The 26,414-nt window shown below is 43.3% G+C and overlaps 1 protein-coding gene across 2 annotated transcripts in view; it reads left to right on the top strand.

The window, feature by feature from the left end:
- Positions 1-26,414, top strand: part of DCC (DCC netrin 1 receptor) — a 561,273-nt gene that overhangs the window by 486,766 nt on the left and 48,093 nt on the right. The window contains exons 16-20 of one of the 2 annotated variants that reach the window (XM_086628967.1): positions 11,158-11,253; positions 14,505-14,683; positions 20,542-20,680; positions 23,592-23,699; positions 25,879-26,073. In XM_086628967.1, the coding sequence (XP_086485093.1) occupies positions 11,158-11,253; positions 14,505-14,683; positions 20,542-20,680; positions 23,592-23,699; positions 25,879-26,073 (717 nt within the window). Of the gene's footprint in view, positions 1-11,157; positions 11,254-14,444; positions 14,684-20,541; positions 20,681-23,591; positions 23,700-25,878; positions 26,074-26,414 lie in introns of both variants that reach the window. The other variant, XM_086628964.1, reaches the window with a different exon arrangement.

Here is a 26,414-nt window from a genome sequence, read left to right as displayed (position 1 = left end):
CGAGAAAATTACGCAAAACGATGAAACAGAATTCTTCTCCTAATAAAAATACTGATTTCAAGAAGGTGATGAATCAAAATGTGCTGCTGGCAGGATTGAGGGGAAAAAATACTTCCTAGATGTTATGTGGACTCATCCAACCTGTTGTAAAATTTCCAACACCACCTACGCGTGAGAGGTACGCGTTAGCTGAAACACCACGCAAAAGCAACAATGAAGTCTGATACCTAAATAAACTATGAACTTCAGCAAGTTTTTCTTTCTCCTCCAAAGACCTCATCCCTTTTGATCCTCGTGGCTTTCGGCGATTGCTTCCTCTTGGCTCCCCAGCTCTCCTTTGTCTCGTTAGACAGAGACCGCGGAGAGGTCACCCCACTTCGCCTCAAGCCAGTCTGTGATGTATCAAGCTGAAAATAAGGTTTTTGTAGCTTCCCCAGGTTCATGGAAGTTCTTTTGATTGTTCCTTTGTGTGCTGTCTTGAAGCGCGCCGCCAACCTATGTATCATTTAGATTCTCGAGCGGTAGATACTTTCATTAAAGAGCAATCTCAGGCTTGTTTGACATCAGCTGCCTTTCAGAAATCCTGCCTGGCTCTCATTTCCGCACATAGATGCCCAAATCCAATAATCCAGTTCCATGTGAGGCATTATTTTACTGCTATAAACTCGTGCTATGGTCCTGAAAGAAAATGACAGTGGAGAACACCAGGTTGAACAGGGACGCAAAGCACCCTGACGCCATACATGTGCACGTACATCCATCCCTGATCTTTTTCCTTGGACCAAATTTCTTCTCTCTATGTCCAGACCTGCACAAAAGCACCTCCTGGACATCTTACCAAAGACCTTATGGTCAAGAGATTGGGAAGCGACTTAGATGTAGGGATTGAAAGTTGAAGCTAACAGCCCTCCCAGACTGCCTCACAGCCTTTATTCCCTTCCCAGCATCCTGCGATACGGTTGCCCTGGCAATTCCTGCCTTCGTGATCCTCCTTTGTCTGGCGGTTCCTGCCGTAGATGTGCGATAGGGTTGCCGTAGCAATTCCTGCTTGTTCGATATGTACAGCTGATATTTGCTCGGGTTTTATTCCTCCTTCCATAACGTGTTTGTGCAGCCGTGGGTCATTGTTGGCCACCTGCACACGTACTCTTATGAATATGGACGCTTGGACGCCATTGTTATAAATGTCTGGAATGATAAATTCATAGAATCCTAAAATGGTTTGGGTTGGAAAGGACCTCAAAAATCATCTAGTTCCAAATCCCCTGCTGTGGGCAGGGGCTCCTGCCACTACACCAGGTTGCCCAAAGCCTCATCCAACCTGGCCTTGAATACTTCCACGGATGGGGCAGCCACAACTTCTCTGGGCAACCTGGTCCAGTGTTTCACCACTCTCATGGTAAAAAATTTCTTCCTTATATCTAATCGAAATCTCTCCCCTTTCAGTTTAAAGCCATTGCCCAATCAGTGCTTGACTGACTCAAATGAATAATCCTAACAGGGAGACCCACTTCTAGTGAACGACTTCGTTTTCCCTTTTTTTCAAATATTTTTAGTTCTTTGCTTGTGATTATAAATAGCAAAGTTATTGATGTTGGTTTAAACAATATCAGAAAAAGCACAGATGCCAATTCTGATTTTTTACTTGGAAGAACTAAATATTTCTATACTGATCCAACTCAGAAGGCCTTAAGCTTAGTAGTGAACTGACCAGGCTCATGTCCATGGAGCTTTATATTAAGGCTTACTCACAAAAAACGTATTAAAAAATGACTATTTTATAGATATTCAAACTATTACAAAACTAAATATAATGGGAAAGCTGTACCAAATTCTAGAGTCCCGTAAAAATGTGGACTTTCTTCTTCAAAACACATCTCTTCTTCCTCCCTTCTGTATGTGCAAACAGGAGAATTTTAGAATTTTAGTCTAATTTTAGGAAGAGTTTTCAAGTACACTTGCCTTTAAAAGGTGAAAAAGCTACATTCATCTCCCCGAGCGTGTCGGTATTCGTACGCACCCTCTTGAAAGACTTTGATTGGGAAGCCGGAGCACAGGTCCTGAAATATTATTTTCGTGTCTCTTTTTAACTCGAACCTTTGATCCTCATGGCCCGGCAATGAAAGCAAAGTGCATAATATGCACCAAAAATCTAGCAAAGACTTTTCAAAGTTACTCCCTCTCCTCCCACGGAGCCTGAAGCTACAGACATCTGAAAATTTTAAGCTCCGAAGAGAGAATCTAATGGATGGGAGCAGTTTCTGCCTAATTAGTAGGTTGGAGAATTAAAGCTACTGTATGAATAATAAGAATGTATTAACAACTCACAGCGGTAAGTCATTTTATAAATGCTGGAAGGGGCTACACAGTCTCCCTTGGTCTATATGGACCGGCATAAGGGGCTCTATACGGTCCGGTGAGAGGTTGGCAGCCGCGGTGGTTTTGTCTTTGCGCACCTTGATGCGAGTCGGGTGATGCGTTAAGAGTTTTGGATGGCCCAAACGTGAAACTGCAGTGTTATTCAAGGAATAAAGCTTTTTTTAAAAAAAAAGTATAAAATAAAATCGACAATTACAAGTGACAAGAAATGAAGATAAAGCTTTTAGAGCTGGGTTTGTATTTTAACGTAACATACCAGTAGGAATCCACAGGGTTCCGTCAAATTCACCTTCATCGTACCTGCAGATCAGATTAAATTGGACCTTTACATGTAGATGAGGCGAAAAAGCATTTTGGTTTATTGTGAGGGGAGAGAAAGAAGGTTCTTCGTTTTCTTTCATCTTTGCAGATGACAGTTGTGGGTTAAAACAAAGACATGAAAGGGAACGGAAAAGCTTTTTAATGTAGTTTCGGGGTTGTTTTCATCCCTTTGCGTTTTTAATACGAAACGGAACGGCGAAAATGAAACAAAAATACGTTAAATTTTCCGCGTCTCGCTCTTTCCCTCGTAAATCACATTAAAGCACACCACTGAGTAAAGACACTTGGAGACTCTGGGGACCGTTCGTTTTCTTTCTTCCTTTGAAAACTCACTGTCATTTAAAGAACGTTGCCGTTTCGGCAAATACTTGGTGCACCGATTTTCCTTCGTTTCTCCCTTTGCTTTCTTACAAAGGACAGAGAAGTTGCTCCCGAGCAAAGAGTCCGTTGGTCATCCACGTGTTGATTACGTTACGACCAGATCTTGTGTAATCTCTCCAAATCAGATATTGATGGGTTTTCAAGCGTGTCCTTGCATTGAAGTGAATTTTAACCTTCCTGTCTACCTACGTGTAGGAATCGGTTCATATGCTTCACTCCGGCTGAATTTCTCTTAGGCATATTAGTTTGTTTATGCCTCAATTGTCCAGCTGTAAAAAAGAGCTAAACAGGCTTCCCTCGACAAAATGTTTAGGAGATGTCGATGACAGATGGAACAGAAGAGCTGAATATTTCCGTTCTTCGTTGGTAAAGGGCACAATGCCTAAGGAATAACTCTTAATCCCAAATTATAATATGAATAGTATAGATGGCCAAGAATGTTGTTTTCTTTCTATTCAGTCATCAACTGTTAAAAAAAAAAAAGGGAGCTTTGAGAGCCGTGAAGATGATCCAAGGGCTGAAGGACGTCTCCTATGAAGACAGGCTGAGAGAGTTGGGATTGTTGAGCCTGGAGAAAGCTCCAGTGTGATCTTCCAGCAGCCTTCCAGTACCTAAAGGGGCTACAAGAAAGCTGGAGAGGGACTTTTTACAAGGACGTGTACTGATAGGAGAAGGGGCAATGGATTTAAACTGGAAGAGGAGAGATTCCAATTAGATCTAAGGAAGAAATTTTTTGCAATTAAGCAATTAAAGGCAATTAAGCACTGGACCAGGTTGCCCAGAGAAGTTGTGGCTTCCCCATCCCTCGGCGTGTTCAAGGCCAGGTTGGATGAGGCTTTGGGCAACCTGATCCAGTGGAAGGTGTCCGTGCCCATGGCAGGGGGGCTGGAACTAGATGATCTTGAAGATCCCTTCCAACCCAAACCATGTTTGATTCTATGATTCTGTGTTGCGAGGCTGTTTTCAGGGAAAAAAAAGACAGATCCAACTCTATGCTTTGTCTTCCGGAGTCTCACTGATCTCTCAGTCACAGATGCCAAGGAGATCAAAACAACTAAGTGACCCAGGCTTATAGATGCACACTTTCTTGGAGGAAAGACTTCTTTTTTGTGAAGGAAAACACAATCTCTCCTCCAGGTGCAACTTTCATTGTTGTTTCTTTGCGTACGAGTGCCCAAAGAAACCTTGCCCATGCACAAGTTGACCCTCCAGGTACATTAACGCCATTTCCTCCGATGTCGGGAAGCATCTTGAGTCACAGCTATTCATTTTTTATGCATTTGTCCATATGTCTTACATTTCATTTACTGCAACAATGTTTTTTTTCCCCTCATCTGCGTTCGTAACACGGATAACGAACGGACGCGATACGCGTCGGGCTTTTTTTGTTGTTTCTCCTCCCTACCGAGGCGGAGTGCACTGAGCTTACAACGCACCGCGGGAGTTGTAAAGGTTCACGTCTCTGCAGGAGGCAAGACCTATTTTGAAGCATGTTCAAATTACAGTCTTTGCTCAAAAAAAAAAAGCTCCGTGCTTTGTTTTAACGCACACAGGACATAGCTCGCAGGGGGAATCAGCAAAGAGGCATAATATATGATGAGATGACATCTTAAAAACAACACTAAATGCGGATTTGCTGTTTGTCTCCTGAACTACATTAAAATAAAAGCATATAAGAGATTCTCATTATAAATTCTCTTTGCTCTGTTAAACACTTTCCCTCGTGTTTTAGAAGGTAAATGTTTCCAGAATCAACCTGACTACGTATAAATACACAGGCACCCCCAGAATAAAGAGGCACATCATTGGCATCCAGCTGCAGCAACATGTTTTGATGCCATGACCTTCACTGATTCACTGCAGGGTCATGTCATAGAATCATAGAATGGTTTGGGTTGAAAGGGACCTCAAGATTATCTAGTTCCAACCTCCCTGCCATTGACAGGGACATCTGCCACTACACCAGATTGCCCAAAGCCTCATCCAACCTGGCCTTGAACGCTTCCAGGGATGGGGCAGCCACTACTTCTCTGGGCAACCTGGTCCAGTGCCTCACCACCCTCAGAGTCAGGAAGTTCTTCCTTAGCTGTCATCGAAATCTCCCCTCTTTCAGTTTAAATCCATTGCCCCTTGTCCTATCACTACACGCCCTTGTCAAAAGCGCCTCTCCAGCTTTCTTGTAGCCCCTTTAGGTACTGAAAGGCTGCTAGAAGGTCTCCCTGGAGCCTTTTCTCCTCCAGGCTGAACAACCTCAACTCTCTCAGCCTGGCTTCATAGCAGAGGTGTTCCAGCCCTCTTATCATCTTCATGGCCCTCCTCTGGACTCGCTCCAACAGCTCCATGTCCTTCTTGTGTTGAGTGCCTCGCAGCTGAACGCAGCACTGCAGACGGGGTCTCAGGAGAGCAGAGCAGAGGGACGGAATCCCCTCCCTCCACCTGCTGCCCATGCTGCTTTGGATGCAGCCCAGGACACAGTTGGCATTCTGGGCTGGCAGTGCCCATTACTTAGATTGGAAGGGATCTCTCAAGTCATATGGTCCAAGTCTTTGTTCAAAGCAAGGCCAACTTCAAATGTATCTCTGGATCAGACAGTTTAATCTGCAACTGACTTCTGAGCACCTTCAAGGTGCTTCAAGGGTTTTCCACAACCTCTCTGGACCCATGCCTCAGTGCTTGACCACCCTCATATTTATTTTTTTTCATAGATTCATAGATTTCTAGGTTGGAAAAGACCTTGTAGATCATCGAGTCCAACCATACCTAATCCCCATTAAACCATATCTTCAAGTATATCATCCACTCTAATAACTAGATCATTTCCCTAATAACTAGTAAGAATTTCTTCTGCTGCAGTTTCTGCTGTGTCCTTTTACTGTGGGATATTGTCAAACTCCATCTTTTTGACAAGCTATCTTTGTGTCCACTTTGTCTACAGGGAGGCTGTAGCATTTCAAGATGGATACCGTACTACTGTCTCTGCCATTCCAATGGTATATTCCTGTACCCTACAGTTAAAAAGGGCTTAGTAATGGAAGAAAAAAAAAAAAAATCAAACAAAGAATAGGCAAAGATTCACACTGATGCTTAAGCAGAGTAAAAGGGATCAGGTCTCAATGAACTGCTACTTCGGTTTTGGTTACGATCAGGAAAGGCACTGACAAAGGCATTGGGAGAAGATTGTTGGGCGTATAACTTGTCTTTGTTGCTATTTTATCGGCCACGTTGCGTTAGAAGAACTTCAGATGTTTTTTTTTAAGTGGAAGACAGTAGCTCTGAGTGGTATGAGGGGATAAGCAACATCTTCATGATGATCAGGAGACCTCATCTTAGCTACGGCTCTCCCAGTGTACCAATCTGTAGAGCACTCAGCAGGTCCCTCATGTCAGGTGATTAATAAAACAGGAATTTAAGAGGACTTGAGAACGAATTTTTATTTGAGAGAAAAAGGAGCTGATCTGGAGTGCATAACCCTCTTGCCAACACTGTAGTTTAAGGCAAGGAGCTTTCCTTGGAGTGGAGTTGACATCTAGTTGTCAAGCATTTCTTTTCTGTTTCTAGTTTGAGGAGGAAATTAAATTATACATGAGAACTCAACGTTTGTCAAAAGACCCCGTGTAAGGGCTGTAGAACAACTCTTAAAGAAGAAGACAATGGTGGTATCTTGAGTTGCTGTTTGCTGATTATTTTCTTTCCCATAACAACATCTATCAGTAGAAGAAATCAATGTTTCTCATGCTTAGTTTGAACTTCTGGTCTTTTTTTTTCTTTTTAAGTTGAACTGCTGAACACAAGTTTATTTCCCACCAACACCGACGTGGGGATTCTTGGCTGATGCTCTAATTAAAGCTGAGTTCTTTGCTCAGCTTCTTCAAAGGCAAGAAGAGATTTCTTCTGCCAGGAAAAAAAAAAAAAAAGAAAAAAGTATAATTCTCTCCTTCTCCTACTCATAGGAAATACAGATAGTAATGTTGTTGTTATAGATGGAGAAAAATTCAGATTTTACCTCTGAATTCTTGCAATTGTCATCTCCAAAGCCCCCGTTTCTTTGTGTTGTTTGTACCAGGAGCACTAATGACCTTTCTGTTCCATTAGCTGCTGCACTTCATAGTAAGTTTACACTAAAAAGCTTTTTTCATTTGAACTCCCACTCTGATCAGTGACATTTTCCCACCAAGAGCACCGGAATGACCCCGTAAGTGTTATTAATATACAACGCGGTTCCAAAAGCGTTCACAATAATATAAATGCTTTTTCACTTTTTCATGGGGTTGGACTAAACCAAACTCTTAATGCCGGGTTCAAACACCATAATGTGGCCAATTGCCTTTTTTTCCCCTCTTAACCTAAAGAGGAGACTCAGGCAATTATTTATTGCCCCAGTTGGCAGCCGCTCAAATCAAGCACTGGAATTTTTCGTGTTTTTAATGGAAAGGTGCAAATCGCATCGTCGTCCCCGTCTTCGCTCATTTTTGCAAATGTGACCTCACCCAACCCAATGTTATAAACATAAATCATAATTCAGTCAATGTTGAATTTCTAAACTTTGATGGACTCTATATTGCGCTATATGGGCAGTTGTAATGGATTATGTGCTGTATGGTCTCCGTTTTTATATTTTCCATGGACTTACCACGTTTTTCCACCTGATTTCTCAAATTCTGTGAGTATATTTTTCTTGGTCAAACGGATAGTAAATCACTTGGTTTTCCTTATTCATTGTTGGGAATTCACAATGTATTTTGATTAGACATGACAGTTATATGGGGTTTGGGTGGGTTTCGACATTCTTTTCTGACTAATGTCTTGTTATTTATAATTTAAGCCAAGTGAAGTCCAGTGTGTGTGCTCTGGTTGTAATCCGTGGAGATATGAACCAGCCCTTATAGGCTGATTCGTCTTAAATTTCTTAAATACCATGGGATGAAATGTCCTTCAGAGGTGCTTGTCTCTTCAGTCATTATAGGGACAGCCCTTATAAACTAAATCACGTGCCTAATTTACAGAAAGCTGGAAAGCGATAGGGTGACTACACTGTCCGTCTCTAGCGGTCTTCTTCATTCATAGAATCGTAGAATGGTTTGGGTTGGAAGGGACCTTCAAGATCATCTAGTTCCAAACCCTCTGCTATCAGCAGCGACACTTGCCACTACACCAGGTTGCCCAAAGCCTCATCCAACCTGCCCTTGAATACGTCCAGGGATGGGGCAGCCACAGCTTATCTGGGCATCCTGGTCCACTGCATCACCACCCTCATAGTGAAGAAGTTCTTCCTTAGATCTAATCTACATCTCCCCTCTTTCAGCTAAAATCCATTGCCCCTTGTCCTATCACTACACGCCCTTGTCAAAAGTCCCTCTCCAGCTTTCTTGTAGGCCCCCTTTAGGCATTGGAAGGCTGCTAGAAGGTCTCCCCAGAGCCTTCTCTTCTGCAGGCTCAACAACCCCAACTGTCTCAGCCTGTCTTCAGAGGAGAGAGGTGCTCCAGACCTCAGATCATCTTTGTGGCATCCTCTGGACTCGCTCCAACAGTTCCATGTCCTTCTTCTGTTGAGGACATCAGAGCTGAATGCAGTACTGCAGGTGGGGTAGTCACTGAGTTCGCTGCTGGTGTTAGCAAATACCTGATACATCTCAAAGTCCTAAAAGTTCATCTTTTGGTATCCTTCCTTCCATTCACCAAAGTCTGCCCTAGTGAATGATTCATATTAACCTCTTGCATCACTCTGTCAGTTGTCTTTCCAAACTCCTTAATAGATAGAACATCTGGAACATGGGTAGAAGGAGAAGATGGAGTCAGTCTAGACTGTGCAGATGAATTTCTTGCTTCTGCAGATACTACCGAATGTGACATTATTAGCTGCTCAGCTAAATAATGACTTTGTGTCTCGACAAATAAATCTTCATGCGGAATCTGGAGAGTTACAACACTTAGTGAAATTAGAAATTAAAAGTAGTATGCTAATCTGTAGTGGAAATCAGATGAAAATATATACTACAGCTCTGCGAATACAAAGTAATTTTCGTTATGACTAATGATATTACAGTGAGAACCAGCTGAATTAATAACCGTACGATACTTAGTGCGGGGAGTTATTAATGCACCAGTCATTCATTTGGCAGTTTTTAAAGTTGAGCTCTTTGGCGATAGAAGCAGAGAAGTCACCAGAATATTAAAACAAATACGTCGCTGTTTCCTCAGGATCTAAAATTAAGTACGAAATACGTGGGTGTAAAGGGTGTTAGTAACAATATGCAATGAGTACTTAAAGATTATTTACTCATTCCGGATTGGCTCTGATAGTATTAATCATGCTGAGCTGATTTGGGGTTAATTTAGACAAAATATGGAATTCTGCAGCAGGTCTTTTGCAATATCATGGTAATAAATGCCTCCTCACATACAAACGTTGGTTCTTTCTCAGCGAAGAACTTTGTGGAGGCGCTTCCGATCCTTGGCAGGTAGATGAGCACTTGGAGTATCCAGCTGTGATTTTTCTTCTGAACAAATAGAATTAACAATTCAAAAAAAAAACAAAACAAAACAAAGCAGGGTGAAGAGGAATGAAGCAATTTGCATGGAAAAAAAAAAAATCAGGAAAATGGGCTGCGTTGGTTTCTTTGGAAAACAGTAGCAAAAACCATGACCTGCTTGTTTCACTTTGGTTTTATTTAGGGATATGTTTAGAGTAGCCTCTTAGTAAACTAGGATACATGAAGCAGCGCAGCACGAAGTTAATTCCCATGTATTATTTGTTGTCTGCTGCGTCCTTCAGATTTACAACATAGTGGGAGAAGTTCTCAGTGAGGTAAAACGTGGTAAAATGGCTGTTACCGATGTCATTCGGACATCAAAGAAATTAGGGCGGGAGGCTTTTTGCTTAGCGTCCGTAAAGCCATGAGCGGGGTGCATGACCTGTTATGGGTTGCGTTCAGGAGCACAAGTTCCACCCAAGCAAATCTGGAGAGCTGGACGCCTGCGGTTCACTGCCATGGGTTGGGGATGTCAAGGCAATGCAACACTGGTGACCTTCAACTGTCTCATTCCACCTCATCCCTGGGACAACAGATTGTCATCGGGAAGGGCTATGCAGGGCTGGATGTATCCCTCAAATCCATGTAGCTCTGCACGTAGCACTGTGTCTGAAGCTGCTTCTGCTCTGAGTGATGGGTCAGGAGCTACGACTGATGCGCAGAGTTGGTTCCAGCTTTCTTCTGCACACAAAGCGGCAGATGACTTAGAATCATGGAATCATAGAAAGATTTGGTTTGGAAGGGACCTTCAAGATCATCCAGTTCCAACCCACCTGCCATGGGCAGGGACACCTGCCACTAGATTAGGTTGCTCAAAGCCCCATCCAACCTGGCCTTGAACACTTCCAGGGATGAGGCATCCACAACTTCTCTGGGCAACCTGTGCCAGTGCCTCACCACCCTCAGAGTGAAAAATTTCATCCTTAGATCTAATCAAAATCGCCCCTCTTTAATTTTCAAGCCATTGCCTCTTGTCCTGTCACTACACACCCTTGTCAAAAGCCCCTCTTCAGCTTTCTTGTAGGCCCCCTTTAGGTACTGGAAGGCTGCTAGAAGGTCTCCTCAGAGGCTTCTTTTCTCCAGGCTGATCAGCCCCAACTCTCTCAGCCTGTCTTCATAGCAGAGGTGCTCCAGCCCTCTCATCATCTTCGTGGCCCTCCTCTGGACCCGCTCCAACAGATCCATGTCCTTCTGATGTTGACCCCAGAGCTGAAGGCAGCACTGCAGGTGGGGTCTCAGGATGGCACAGCAGAGGGGCAGAATCCCCTCCCTCGACCTGCTGGCCACGCTTAAAGACTTAAAAAACTTCAGCTGGTTAGTTATGAAGAAAGCACCGAGAGACTGAGATAAATAAAGACTTTGGAAACAAAAACAATGGCCAGTGTTTGTGCTCACCACTTACATTGCACAGGCGTTTGCTGAACTTTATTTTCTTTTTTCTTTTCCTCCTTGTTTTTCAGGAAAGCGCTCACCCATTCTGCGTCCCAGAGCTGATTTTAACCGATCCATGCTTTCTTTTGCCTTTTTTTTTGTTTTTCTCCTGCAGAGCCAAGTTCCCATTATGTCATTTCCTTGAAGGCCTTTAACAACGCGGGCGAAGGGGTGCCCCTCTACGAAAGCGCGACCACCAGGTCCATGACAGGTGAGTCGCAAACGCCGCTTCGTAATCCGCTCGCCACACAAAGGTCACCTTAGCCAACGCATTTTGGTCAATACAATGGAATTCAAGAGCTCTGCAGCCTCCAGGTCCCTGCTAGAATAAATCAACTTCGTTTTCCACTTTATTGTAACTACATATATAGAATGAATTATTTCCCCTTTCCAGAAATTGGTGGTGTAAATTTAATGGGATGCTCACAATTGCTTGCTCTTTGGTGCGGCTTGGCTTGGGAGAAGCATGACTCCCAACCGATTTAAATATTTAAAAATCAGGGCAGAATAACTCTGCTGAATTAAGCCCAGATGAATATTTTTTTCTTTTTTTTTTTTTCCTCCCCCCTTCTTTTTTTAAAGCAGTTTAAATTAAAAGGAATCAGTTAAAACCACACGGTCATCACACACAGTTACAGAAGGATGTAGAGGGGTTGTAAAAGGTAAAGGAACATATAGAGAAAATTTTCCTTGTGGAATAAGGCTTGTGGAAGAGATTATCCAGCAGTAACGGAGCAAGGTGCTTCTAGGCAGCTGTTTTTCATGGATATGTTGTTGGGACACCAGCAAAATTATAAAATCAGAATTATTTTTGTGTAGCACTGATTTCCGGACTTCCTCATGGTTTTTCTGCGATCACTGGTGTAACGAGGGGTTAAAAGAAGAGAACTGATCAAAAATAAAGAAAAACAAAGACAAAAAAAAAAGCAAGATGTGTTTTTCCTCTGGAGCGACACCATCATTTGACGAAGGTTTTTTTTCCTCACGGTTCACCCATGGTGTTCAGAGCTGCCTGGAAGGGGAGCGGCGTCACTGAGAGCAAACCCCACCACTGACGTTGGCTTGGGTGGACCGCGAGGAATAAAGCAACCAAATGACGGTTTTGTGGCTCTGCAAGGAAAACCACTTTTTTTCCATATAGTTTTGTGAAGTATTCCCATAAGAAATCTTGGAAAGTCAGAAAGATGGGGGGGGGGGAACCAAAAAAATAGCTTAATTACACAATCAAGGGCAATCATAAGAAGCTACATCAGATATAGTAAGTGTCGGAGAACTTCTGGCGCAAATTTATTGATCGTTCTTCTTGTCTGGAGTCTACAGAGGTGGTTCTGGCTGAGCGCGGGTGTTGTAAAGTCTTTTTCCAGTGAGTTTGCCTCAGGATCTATATATACTTTTATTTTTAAGGTTTTTGTTCCCTGTCGATCTAATTGCAAAATTACCCGTCTGGCCTGTGGGATTTACATTTTATATCTGTATAGAACCTCTCAGGAACAAAGCGGTATTTAAGTGTGAAAAAGGTAATTCAGGCTCTGTCTGGGTGGCCTGACCCCATGATCACCTGCAAGAAGTCCATCTTGGTGCTTCTCTCCAATTGCTGAGAGACGGCTGTACCCGGAGCTTCCCACCGCCTCCCACCCACGGGATGCAGCCTCTGAAAGGAGCCGGTGGCCTGAGTCGTTGGTGGAGGAACATCCCAAAAAAAGGCTTTTTGCAAAGTGGGAAAACACAGGAACTGTGTTCCTCAAGCTGATGCACCCTGAGCACCAAAGAAAACCAAAACCCATGTCTTTGTGTGTCCGTTTAGCAAATACAGAGACATATTTTGATGTCTAGGTGCATGTCGTGTACAAACTGATGTTGTATAACACGCTGCGTTCACAAAACAACTCCAAAGAGAGCAAGAAACTTATTTTCCGTCGAGAGATTGCGATTTCCGAATGACATGTGTCCACATGCAAATAATTGCAACGTTGGTGGGAAATGGAGGTGGTATTTAGGGACCTATTTTCAGCCCTTGGAGGATTATAGATGTTTCCCTTTTGCTCAGGTCAGTGGTGACGTGTTTCAGAAGCTGAATTATCTTGATTGATCAAATCTGAGCACATTTATTTTGCCAAAGCCAGGCTCTTTCTGTCATCTCCTCTACAGCAGGACTTCAGTTTTCAGAATGGGAAAGAAAGGAGAAAGGAAGAGCAGTAGTTGTGAAAATACCAACTCAGCTCCAGGTTCATTAACTTCCATCATTAGTTTGTAAAAAACAAAAAAAAAAAAAACCAACAGAAACAGGTATTGGTCACCTTCTAATTCTTTCAGAAAATTTTTTGGGCCAAAAAAGGAGTTTCATTAATTAATTCAAGAAGATTAATTAGATAGCATATTATTTTAGGGGGAAAACAAGCCAAAACCTTTTGGCGTGCTTTTGCTGCACTTTACCCACAGCATTTTGAAAATATTTTTAAAAAATCGCGACTGGTAAATATTAATTCAGGGAGTATAGTTTTAAAAGATAGGCCAGAAGTTGACCTGGTGCTTCAAGGACAGAAGCATCTAAACTCAGTAGAAACAGTCTCTGGTTCCCACGTGGAACAGCTGTCTCGATAATTGAGCGAGCCAGAATTTACCTCTGACATCACGTAGCGCACCACCATGACATGCGCCCGGTGCTCAGTGTCTTGTTCCTCAAAGACCGTCCCATCATGGACGCATGGGAGAGGAACTCTACTTGTTCCTCAAGGAAGAAACCCACGTGAAGATAATCCATGTCTCCGCACCTGGACGTGCACGTTTCTCGTGCTGATGGCATTCAACCAACAATTCCAAGACCTTCACTTCATGAAATCGTTCTGTTTTGCCTGAGAAACAAACAGATGTAGAATTTGTTGCTCTCAAGAGCCTGAACCCTACAAGAAGAGCCTGAAAGAGGCTGCCAAGAGAAAAAAGCTTATGTGACACCTACACGTGTGAGAGTATGTCGTGTCTGTAAATCAGGTCGGAAGATGACGTGCTCTCCGCTTTGTGGATGTTTCCAATAAAGTGTCATTGACGCGATTCAATTTTTTAAGAAAATGTAAATTGTGCACGTTGACTTCATCTCATGTGAGGGAAATGCCACGTGCCTGGAAGTATTTAGACAAGTCATGAACACGAGCCCTTGGTGCTGGTTGGTTTTGTTGTAGTGATGTAACTGAACTGTTGCTGCTGTGTTCTCATTTTGCATTAATGCCTTTCTTTCTGTTCCCCTCATGTTCCTCCTCCTCATTAATGCCATGCATTTAACCCATTGTGATGTGTGCCCCTTGGTGGCTGTTTGTGTTTTGATTTCATTTTGCTTTTTTTTTTTTCCTATTTTAACTTACCTGTTCGTTTCTTTTGGAATGCTCATTTGGTGATGTATGGACCCAGACCCCATTGATCCATTAGAAGTTGATTTTTATCCTTTGCTTGATGATTTCCCTACCTCAGTCCCAGATATCTCCACCCCCATGCTCCCACCAGTAGGTGTCCAGGCTGTTGCACTTACTCACGATGCGGTGAGGGTCATCTGGGCAGACAACTCTGTCCCAAAGAACCAAAAGACTACGGAGGTCCGCTTCTACACGGTCCGATGGAGAACGAGCTATTCGACAAGTGCTAAGTACAAGGTGAAACTTTTAACGTGCTATGAATTTCTGAGCTATTTCCTCTGTCCATATTTTATTCGCAAAGGCTCTCAATTGGCTTTTAGGAGCTTCCCTTGACCAAAATCGAAAGGAAACTTGCCTAACTACTGCTTCCTAGAAGCCTATGTTGTTTAGTTGGATGCAAATGCTGTATGTTAATACCACGTGCCCATCGTTGTATGTTTTGATCATTAATCTTTACCAGTTGGATATGAATTCATCACAGATCCGGTAGCAAAGTAGCGTAGCGTGAACAGGGAGAAATAACAATTCCAAACCCACCCGCACCGTACGGGAACGCCACCCATGTTACGTATTCCCAAACTCCAAAAAAAGGAAGGCTAGTTTATAAGAAAACTTCTCGATTTGAGAATTTTCGTATGAGAATTTCTTTTCAAGTCCTCCTGAAAGCCATGCCAAAACCTGGCGATAAAGCAAAGAGATACCGGTGGGACAGGGAATGGGAAGGAACAAGCACAGCCTTTGGGCTTTTTCCTTTGCTTGATTTTGAACAAGAAGTTGGCTTTCCCCACTATCGTCAGCTTCTATTTGCATCTCATACAACATCCACCTTCCCTGTGACGAGCATGTCCTTCCTCCTGTGCCCTACCATAATAGTCGTTTTTGCTTGCTTAAAGGATCATATTGATCCATAGCAAGTTGTTTGCTCTGGATGTGTTTTTCTACTGCAAGTGGATGCCCCATATTTTACCATTCTCTGTCTGAACAAAAGGAACCTCATCTAAGTCATTTTTACTAGGACTGTAGAACAGGCCATGCCTATCAAGCACTAAAGCTCCTCCGATTAGAGCTTGAATGATGTGTCTGAATATAGGTTGACCTTTCTAAAGCCCAGAGGACAGCTCTCCACTTCTTTAGGTTTGGAGTACACCTGTCTTAAAGATCTCGAGATCTTTCCCAGGTAATTTTTGGAAGAAGTGGGAGTGATGGTGGAGAAGCTCTTACCTTCAGTCCCTTTTCGGAGTGTGATTTTTCAGCTCTCCTCCTCTTACACATCTCCATCAGAAATTTGCCTCGCTGGCACTTGGCTGAGTGTAATGTTTTGAATGCCATACATTGATCCGACTCCTATTTTGGAGACGGATTTCCATGCCCAACCGAATGAGGAGTATAGCACAGTGAGTCACACTGTGCAGCTCTAGTGATGAGATCAAAGCTCCAGGAAAGGCAACGTTATGATTTGCCAGTCAGCCAATGATAGCATTTCCTTGAATTCCTGATATATTTACTGAGCCATGTGCAGTGGAAAATTTTGTGTGACAAACCAAAATGATCAAAAATAACCCTATTAAACATGGTGTGGGTCTACATCCTGCTCGGAGGTGTTGAGCTTGTTGAATTTCTGCTACAACAAGCAGGTGGAAATCTCTTACAGAGCCACCACACAGGGCTCCGAGAGCCAGTTGGGGAGCAGCAGACTGAAGAGGAGATGAGCAAGAGTGGAATGTTTTTGCTGTCATCTCTAGTTTGGCCAGTCTGTGGGTAGCATGTAATGAGCCGATCCGAATAATTTAGTCCATTTCAATCACCCAGAAGAAGAAACAATTAAAAAATCTTACAGGAAGGTCTACTTTCTTGAAATAACCAGATTTTTTTTTTTCAAAGAAACAAGATAAAACCTATTATGTTGTTCTTTGAAAAGAGTGAGGAAGACTTCCTTTTTCTTCAGGGGGCTTTGGTTGAGGCTCACAAATAGGTTCCCTTAGAACTTGCCTCTGCATTGGCATTGAATTTCAAAGCCTTTTGAGATTTTTCTATTAAAGGCTCCAATTGCTTCCAAAATATATATCAGATGTACTATAATGAAGGGTTTTAGCCTTTCCTGTTGAAGTTGGAAGTTCAGAAATTTCATAGAATCATAGAATCATAGAATGGTTTGGGTTGGAAGGGACCTTCAAGATCATCTACTTCCAACCCCCTTGCCATGGGTAGAGAAATCCTCCACTACACCAGGTTGCCCAAAGCCTCATCCAACCTGGCCTTGAACACTTCCAGGGATGGGGGAGCCACAACTCCTCTGGGCAACTTGTTCCAGTGCCTCACCACCCTCAATGTAAAGAATTTCTTCCTTATATCTAACCTAAATCTGCCCTCTTTCAGTTTAAATCCCTTGCCCCTTGTCCTATCACTACACACCCTTGTCAAAAATCCCTCTCCAGCTTTCCTGTAGCCCCTTTAGGTACTGGAAAGCTGCTATAAGATCACCCCGGAGCCTTCTCTTCTCCAGGCTGAACAGCCCCAACTCTCTCAGCCTGTCTTCATAGCAGAGGTGCTCCAGCCCTCTGATCATCTTCGTGGCACTCCTCTGGACTCTTTCCAGTAGCTCTATGTCCTTCTTGTGTTGGGGACTCCAGAGCTGAACAAAGTATTCCAGGTGGGGTCTCACGAGAGTTGAGTAGAGGGGCAGAATCACTTCCCTCGACCTGCTGCCCACGCTCCTTTTGATACAGGCCAGAATACGGTTGGCTTTCTGGGCTGCCAGTGCATGGTGCCGGCTCATGTTGAGCTTCTCATCCACCAGCACTCCCAAGTCCTTTTCCTCAGGGCTGCTCTCAATCCATTCTCCGCCCAGCCTGTACTTGTGCATGGGATTGCCCTGACCCACATGCAGGACCTTGCCCTGGGCCTTGTTGAATGAACTTCATGAGGTTCTCACAGGCCCACCTCTCCAGCCTGTCAAGGTCCCTCTGGATGGCATCCCTTCCCTCCAGCGTGTCCACAACACCACACAACTTGATGTCATCTGCAAACTTGCTGAGGGTGCATTCAATCCCGCTGTCCATGTCTCCAACAAAGATGTTAAATAGCACTGGTCCCAGTACCGACCCCTGAGGAACACCACTCGTCACTGGCCTCCACATGGACATTGAACCATTGACCACAACTCTTTGAGAATGACCATCCAGCCAATTCCTTATCCACCAAGTGGTCCATCCATCAAAACCACGTCTTTCCACTTTAGAGATAAGGATGTCGTGTGGGACAGTATCAAATGCTTTGGATAAGTCCAGGTAGGCAATGTCAGTTGCTCTTCCCCAATCCGTCAGTGCTGGAACCTCATCATAGAAGGCCACCAAATTAGTCAGGCAGGATTTGCCCTTAGTTAAGCCGTGTTGGCTGTCACCAATCACCTCCTTATTTTCTATGTGCCTTAGCATAGTCGCCAGGAGGATCTGCTCCATGATCTTGCCGGGCACAGAGGTGAGACTGACTGGCCTGTAACTTCACTCTAGTAATTTCACTCTACCCTGCCAACGTTGTCCAAACCGTCCCAAACAGGCGTGGCGTAGCATTACTAAAGGTACTTGCTACAGTTACACCCCCTTCATCTCAATGGGATATTCACTTCAAGGAAGTTGGCGACTATTGAAATGCAAATATTTAGTCCTGAGCAGAACAGTCAAAGAAAAACACTCAGCTGGAGACAAATAACTTTCTTTTTACGAAAAAGAACCCAATGTCTTTATGTTCCACTAAAGGCTGTTTTGTCTAGGAATAGGTTCAAACCCTATTGGTATTTTACCGCTGCATTTTTCCTGATCGTATTTAATATCTGAGCACTTCCATAGTGATAGTTATCAGATTTGGTTAACCCTCACTCATGCTGAGGAGCATTTCATGCCGTAAATCATTTCAATTCTTGCGAAAATATTCTGGGCGAGAAAATTGTTATTCCCTATATTGAAATGCAGCCTTTAGTCAAAGAATAATTTATATCAACTCCAGCATGTAGATTTTGCCATCTTTGGCAAGTGCCTGAGTAGTTTATGAACACATAAATTATAAGTGATGTCTTTGCTTCAGTAAGACTTTTTATAGAGCGAGATTCTCTCCTGGAGTAAACTCTTAGTACAAATAAGTTGCAAAACTGCTGATTTCCAAGGAGTAGGAATTTTAATCAAGAATGAAGATGATAAAATCTGATATTGCATGAAGTCTTCTTATTAGGTAGCATGAAAAAAATCTGTCAGAGCACTTGTGATGCAACAGCCTATCATGTAGGCATAGACAGCGCAGTTATCATAGAACCATAGAATGGTTTGGGTTGGAAGGGACCTTCAAGATCAGCCAGTTCCAACCCACCTGTCATGAGCAGGGACACCTGCCACTACACCAGGTTGCTCAAAGCCCCATCCAACCTGGCCTTGAACACTACCAGGGATGGGACAGTCTCAGCTTCTCTGGGCAACCTGTGCCAGTGCTTCACCACCCTCATAGTGAAGAAGTTCTTCCTTAGATCTAAATCTCCCCTCTTTCAGTTTAAAGCCGTTGGCTCTTGTCCTGTCACTACACACCCTTGTCAAAAGTCCCTCTCCAGCTTTCTTGTAGGCCCCCTTTAGGTACTGGAAGGCTGCTCGAAGGTCTCCCTGCAGCCTTCTGTTCTCCAGGCTCCACAACCCCAACTCTCTCAGCCTGGCTTCAGAGGAGAGGTGCTCCAGCTCTTGGATCATCTTCATGGCCTCCTCTGGACCCACTCCAACAGCTCCATGTCCTTCTTGTGTTGGGGACCCCAGAGCTGAATGCAGCACTGCAGGGGGGATCTCAGGAGAGCAGAGCAGAAGAGCAGAATCCCCTCCCTCGACTTGCTGCCCACGCTGCTTTGGATGCAGCCCAGGACACAGTTGGCTTTCTGGGCTGCCAGCACATTATTTAATGTCTCTGCAAAGTAGATTTCTCCCACTCTCCACTGAATATTGCTACTTTACTCTATGGTGTGTTGGAAATGTGATGTCCCATTTTCAGTACAGATCAATTTATTTTTGAATCGTTGATGATTAGCATCGGAATGGTATCACTGATGGATGCCTTCTTGTGAACCTCTTCCCAAATGCGAATGTCTAGTTAGTTTTCTGATGGAAAACCACATGTATCTTGACCTTACTCAGTAAACTTTAGATTTATAGATATATAAATTCATAAAAGTGCACAAAACCTTTAACTCACTGGACTGGAAGTTGTTGCCACTGGAGGATTTCACACCAACCTCCGTAGCTTGAAAAGCGTGGGAATTGATTTTCTTCAGTTGTCACCAATTTGCCCCGTCATTTTCTTCTCACTTGTCTCCTTTGATGCTACCACAGCTTTGGCTCTGATTGTTCCTCACTGCAGGCAGAGGGAAAAAACTCAATCAAGCTAAAAATAAATCAACAATTTAACATTCCCGTCGGCATCAATATGTTTAGTTGTTCGTAACGTACCACGCTGAGGCAAATCAATAATACGTTTCAAATATAATCTAATATATAAACATATTCTATTTAGCCAAGCAAAAGGGTGGTTCATGAATAAAATACAAAAAATGCATCTTTTTGCAGGGCTCCCAGGTCACATTTCGATCTCTTATCATGGATATGTGTTAATCTCAGGAACTTGGAAGCCTTAGTCAGGAGCGTTCTAGTGGTAGAAATGCTTTCTGAGCCTCCACTGCAAACCAGTAGATCTTGAAATCTTTTTATTTCAGAAGGAACCCATCAAAGAGGCTGGAAATGTAGGTTTAAGTGCTGGAAACATTCCTATTTTTTTTCCTCGTACGGGCACGGATGAAGGACATGGGGTTAGTTCGCAATTTCCGTTTGAAAAATGCCTAGCAAGTTGTTTTGTTTGGGAGAAGAGACAGAGAAAGTGTCACGATAATTTATTTAACTGCCTAAATCATAGGCAGCAAATTTAGGATCATATTTCTGGTGCTAAAAATACTCCAGTTAAGGTACGCAGTAGCCATAGAGCTATTTTACTTGAAAAATGAATCTGTTGTGTTTTGAATGGTTACCACCAGAAAGAGTGGCTTGAAAGATGTTCTCTTCTCCATCTCTTCGCAGTCGGCGGATACGACCGCTCTGAGTCACACCGTGATAGGCCTGAAGCCAAACACCATGTATGAGTTCTCTGTCATGGTCACCAAAGGTCGGCGATCCAGCACCTGGAGCATGACCGCGCACGCCACCACCTATGAAGCAGGTACAGCAAGAGCTGCTGGAAGGGCTTTCTTTGGGTTTTATTTCATAGAACGATAGAAAGGTTTTGGTTGGAAGGGACCTTCAAGATCATCTAGTTCCAACCTCTCTGCTGTCAGCGGGGACACCTGCCACTACACCAGGTTGCCCAAAGTCTCATCCGACCTGGCCTTGAACACTTCCAGGGATGGGGCAGCTGCAACTTCTTTGGGCAACCTGTGCCAGTGCTTCACCACCCTCAGAGGGAAAAATTTCTTCCTTAGCTCTCATCAAAATCTCCCCTCTTTCAGTTTAAATCCATTGCCTCTTGTCCTATCATTACAAGCCCTTGTCAAAAGTCGTTCTCCAGCTTTCTTCTAGGCCCTCTTGAAGTACTGGAAAGGTTCTAGAAGGTCTCCCTGGAGCCTTCTCTTCTCCAGGCTCTAAAACCCCAACTGTCTCAGCCTACCTTCAGAGGAGAGGTGCTCCAGCCCTCTCACCATCTTCATGGCCTCCTCTGGACTTGCTCCAACAGCTCCATGTCCTTCTTGTGTTGGGGCCCCAGGGCTCAAGGCAGCACTGCAGGGGGGGTCTCAGGAGAGCAGAGCAGAGGGTCAGAATCCCCTCCCTCGCCCTGCTGCCCACGCTGCTTTGGATGCAGCCCAGGACACGGTTGGCTTTCTGGGCTGCCAGCGCACATTGCCGGCTCATGTTGAGCTTCTCATCCACCAACACCCCCAAGTCCTTCTCCTCAGGGCTACTCTCAATCCATTCTCTGCCCAGCCTGTACTTGTGCTTGGGATTGCCCCAACCCATGTGCAGGACCTTGCCCTTGGCGTTGTTGAGCTTCATGAGGTTCTCACAGTCCCACCTCTCCAGTCTGTCGAGGTCCTTCTGGATGGCATCCCTTCCCTCCAGTGTATTTATCATCAAAAACCTCGTTCAACTTCACCTTAACTGCTTAAACCTTCAGCATAGGTCCAAAATTAACTGTATTTCTTTGCTTTTTTCCATGGGTAGCAAAGCAGAGCTCTGATGTCATTGCAAGAAGTCAGGAGACGGTAGTACTTATGTGTGATTCTTTGCTCCATAACATATTGAGCATCTGTGGCTTTTAACGCTGAGAATTTAAAACAGTTTTCACTTTTCAAAGAAACCTGGATCAGATGAGAACAGTTTTTCTCTGATTATTAGGTAATGATTTTTCTGCTTGAAAATGGTGACTTAGGAAGTTCTGTGTGGTTTTTGTCTCTTATCTCATCTAATCCACTTAGTAAGAAGGACTCAGTGAGTGCTTCTATCTAATGTCCATCCTTCTTGACTCAACGTCTTGACTCACAGATCCATTCATAATACTACGTGGGCACATTTGAGCTGTGCACTGTGCTGGTGACCACCAGACCTACAGCGACTGAAACTTTGTGTCCGAAATTCAAGACATAGCCAGAAACAGGAAAACAAACAAACAAAAAGAATAACATCCAAGGAATGAGTCATTTCAGCTTATTTATTGTAAAGACACAGTTATCTACCCTGTGCAAAATGTTGACTTCTAGAAATTATCTTCTGACAGTTTGGAGAAGGCATCTCTTCTATGCTTAGTGGGTTTATACATCTGTTTTTCATTTCCAATGTGCTTCTAATAAACAAATACACTTTGAAGGCTTAATTTAGCTGCTCTTCTTAAGGGTTTGAGTGGTATTTTCCGAGCGAGAAGCCATGACCTGAAAGCCACTTTCGATTCTGAAGGGGACTAAAAGCAGTTTTGATAGCAGACACCAGAGACGTATTAAATGTAACCCTAATTTAGAGGAATAAAAAATATTTGAAAAGGGGTGGAGACATCGTGATGTCTCCAAGAAGACTATCCTCTCCAAAACTTCAATGTTTCTTTGGATTTTGTGGGTCTTTAATTGACTGCACGGGAAATAACATGCCTGGACTTTACTTCTAGTTATCATGTAGAAGTTAATGGCAACACATATCCTGATCACTGGGAAGTGTTCAAGGCCAGGTTGGATGAGGCTTTGAGCAACCTGATCCAGTGGAGGGTGTCCCTGCCCATGGCAGGGGGGTTGGAACTAGATGATCTTTGAGGTCCCTTCCAACCCAAACCATTCTACGATTTTATGATCTAGGATTAATTAAGATGTTTTTGCTTCTTCATCCTTGTAGATAGCAATATTTACATTTGGGCACCAGTGTCATACACGCTATATTTTCCTGACCGTGACCTTGAAAACGCTTTAGGTGCCCTTGTAGATCAGTTTCTACCAACAGATACCAAGTGAAAGCTGCTGGTAAATATTGATTTGTTGATTGTTTTGTTTTGTTTTGTTTTAAATGAGACCCGCAGTACACGCGAGTTAATTAACAAAGTGAAAAGAAGAGGGAAAATACCTGTCCCTGGATTTTTCCCATGTGATTGCAATGCAATTATCGGAGCTTGATGGAGCAGCTCTGTTAATTAAGGGCCTCCTGCGCTACTGATCTATATTGCCTGTTTTGGACCCATTCCACGTGTTGAATTTCTTGCAATGATATTAAAGAACACCTCTCAAGCCTGTCAGGATCCCTCTGGATGGCATCCCTTCCCTCCAGCGTGTCGATCACACCATTATTGTTCCTGTTATTAATCATATAGGGCTCCCGGAGTGTACTAGATGCTTGGATACCTCAGTGGTTGTTTAGCTCTAAGGACCAATATTAATGGGAGGAGGAGAAGAGCCATCCACCAAATCCGAACGTACCCACCTCCACGTTACAATATCACTTTTAGACAAATCCCGTGGTTGATGGCATCTAAGGGCACGCGCGCTTGAAAGGATCTGAGAAAGTGGTACATGCTTGCTGAGTAGTTCGTGCTTGCTATGGTGTGTAAGGACTTCAAAAGGTGGTGAATAACTTCTGGTTTGGATTCTTTTCACTATTTTTAGCGCCGACCTCTGCTCCCAAGGATTTGACAGTCATCACACGAGAAGGGAAGCCCCGGGCCGTCATTGTCAGCTGGCAGCCGCCGTTGGAAGCCAATGGAAAAATAACCGGTAGACATTGACATTATCCTATATTCTCCTTTTTATTTTCCCCTTCAGATCATTTGCTGCTCCCGATTTCTGGTTTTATTTTTCTAAGATGCTCTTTGATCCCATGTTATTTTATTTTTCTCTTACTTTTATCAGCCAACGCAGTCTGGGATTCAAGGCAATGTTAGGAACACTGCGAGATGTAGAGCTCGAGGGATGTAAATCTTTTATTTTTACACGCAAAGAGCAGTAATATAAGTTTAAAAAAGTGCAAGTTTTGTAGTGCATGCTGCTCAATGATGATTAGAAATGACTAATAATAAGTACTTTGTTGGGCAATAATGCAATACATAATACACATAATGACAGGTTTGCTCGGTGTAGCACGTCATGGGAGAATTTACTGGTAGATATTTAACTTTACAATAACAATTTAAGGCAAGGATGATCAGGAATAAAACCCTAATATTGACTGACAGAAACTGAACTTAACAGATGCTTCACAATGATGGATTTTATTTGCCAAAATACGTCATATAACCTTAGTGCCTAACAAAGAAATCCATTACAGACCTTGAATGTTGATTTAGTTTGCAAAATACAGTAGAGTTCTAGCTGAGATTTTGCATTTAAATGGTCATTTTAGCCTTTTCATAGACATCTCAGAGGCATATAATTACTAGGAGAGCTACTGTTCACCTGCAAAAATGTGCAAATTATGCTCAGGTTACTATAAACAGTTGGGTTTGACTAGTTCTACAACACATTTTTGTGTGTGTACATCACCATTACTGCAAGAAATCCTAGCTACACCCTGCCGAAGCGTTGGGAACTAGAGATGGAAGAGGAAGAATGACTCTCATAGGGATTTTTCTACTGTGTCTGTGGTCAAATGGTTCTTAGAGGTATCAAGCAGAGGAAACAAGTCCTTGTGGAGAGTAGAAACGTCTCCAACAACCAAATCTTTATCCTTACAACTGCTGGAGCCAGTGTATTTGTGTTAATTTGAGAAACATGGGTATATATGTTCATAACTTCATATAGAGAAGTTATGCCTGCCCCATCCCTGGAGGTGTTCAAGGTAAGGTTGGATGAGGCTTTGAGCAACCTGATCTGGTGGCAGGTGTCCCTGCCCATGGCAGGGGGTTTGGAAGTTGATCTTGAAGGTCCCTTCTAACGCAAACTATTCTGTGTTTCTATATTAATCCAATATAAAACGAACAAAGAAAAAAAGCCGAAAAAAAGCAAAAAAAAACCCCAGATCACTTCCATCCCAGCACCACTTGTCCATGACCAATGTAACCGTTTGCATGGAACAAGTTGTGAAAAGCATCTTTGTTTCAGAAAAGTGTAAGGGAAATAGCAATAACAAGGCTTAACACCAACTTTGTAGTAACTTTGGATGTCCAGAAGACCTGCTTGGGCTCTCTGGTACCTTGCTCCTGTGGCATGATGCTTAAGATTGGACTTAAAGTGGGTTTTTTGCCAATGAGTAACATACCAGGGAGCCTTTGTGGGGGGCGGGGGGGGGGGGAAGGAAAAAAAGAAAGACAGAAAAAAACATTAAAAAAAAGGAAAGGAAAAAAAAGGAAAGAAAAAAAAAAAAGAAAATATTTTCAAATTTAGGCAGAGGCTGGTGTTGGAGGTCTCCAGCTGAGGTTGGGTTGGCGCAGAGGGTTTACCAGACCTCTCAGCCTTTCTTACAGGCTTTTTCCTTCTTCCCAAAATTTCCTTTGCTTCTAAGGTTATTCCTTCAAACTATTGTTGTTTCCTAACACTGGTGCTTCTACTTCTAAAATTCTAAAACTCATATTCAGTGCTATAATTATTCATTCTTTTTTCCAAAACACTTTCCCCTGTAGTTGCCAAAAAATACCACAAGGCTTCTCTATATTTCTCACTGTGAACACCGTAATTGTCGTTATGTTCTAAAAACAGACTGATCTGTATTTTGGTAACATTCATAGAATCACAGAATGGTTTGGGTTGGAAGAGACCTCATAGATCATCTAGTTCCAATCCACCTGCCATGGGCAGGGACATTCCTCAAAGCTGTTTCGACTGGAGACACTCTACCTTCCCCACTTCTAAAAAGCCAACCCTGATTTTTAAGAAACCTGACATTTCTCTCTAGTTCCCAACAGAAGTGCGTTCAAATTTGATTGAAGTAAGTGCTAACCGAGAGCCTGTGTTTATTCAGCCTACATCCTCTTCTATACTTTGGACAAGAACGCTCCCATCGATGACTGGATTATGGAGTCCATCAGCGGCGACCGCCTCACCCACCAGATCATGGACCTCAACCTTGACACTGTCTACTACTTCAGAATCCAAGCTCGTAACGCCAAGGGAGTTGGGCCCCTCTCCGATCCTATTTTCTTCCGGACGCTGAAAGGTTTGACTTTGTGTCATCTGGATAGTAACGAGAATTAGAATTTTCTTTACGCTTCCTTGGGAGCTCTGCAATTAATTCCATGTCAACCAGAAGAGATCCTACTACTTGTAATTATGATTGAGAGGGAAAAGCAGAACACTACGTACAGTAGTTGACGAAAATAAACCATGTAATGAGGCAGGAACTATATTTTTAGATTGAAGCAGATGGGGGAAAGCTCTCTGATGCTACTTAACTTTCTACCATCAATGATAAAGCTAATTGGATCTGAGGGGGTTTCTCTAGGGAGGTCCCTTTTCATTTTAGATCCTCTGGTGTCTGGAGGAACCCGTAACGACTCG

Source organism: Tauraco erythrolophus, chromosome Z, assembly GCF_009769465.1.
Source record: "Tauraco erythrolophus isolate bTauEry1 chromosome Z, bTauEry1.pri, whole genome shotgun sequence".
Lineage (NCBI taxonomy): Eukaryota > Metazoa > Chordata > Aves > Musophagiformes > Musophagidae > Tauraco > Tauraco erythrolophus.
This window is presented reverse-complemented; position numbering and strand designations above follow the sequence as displayed.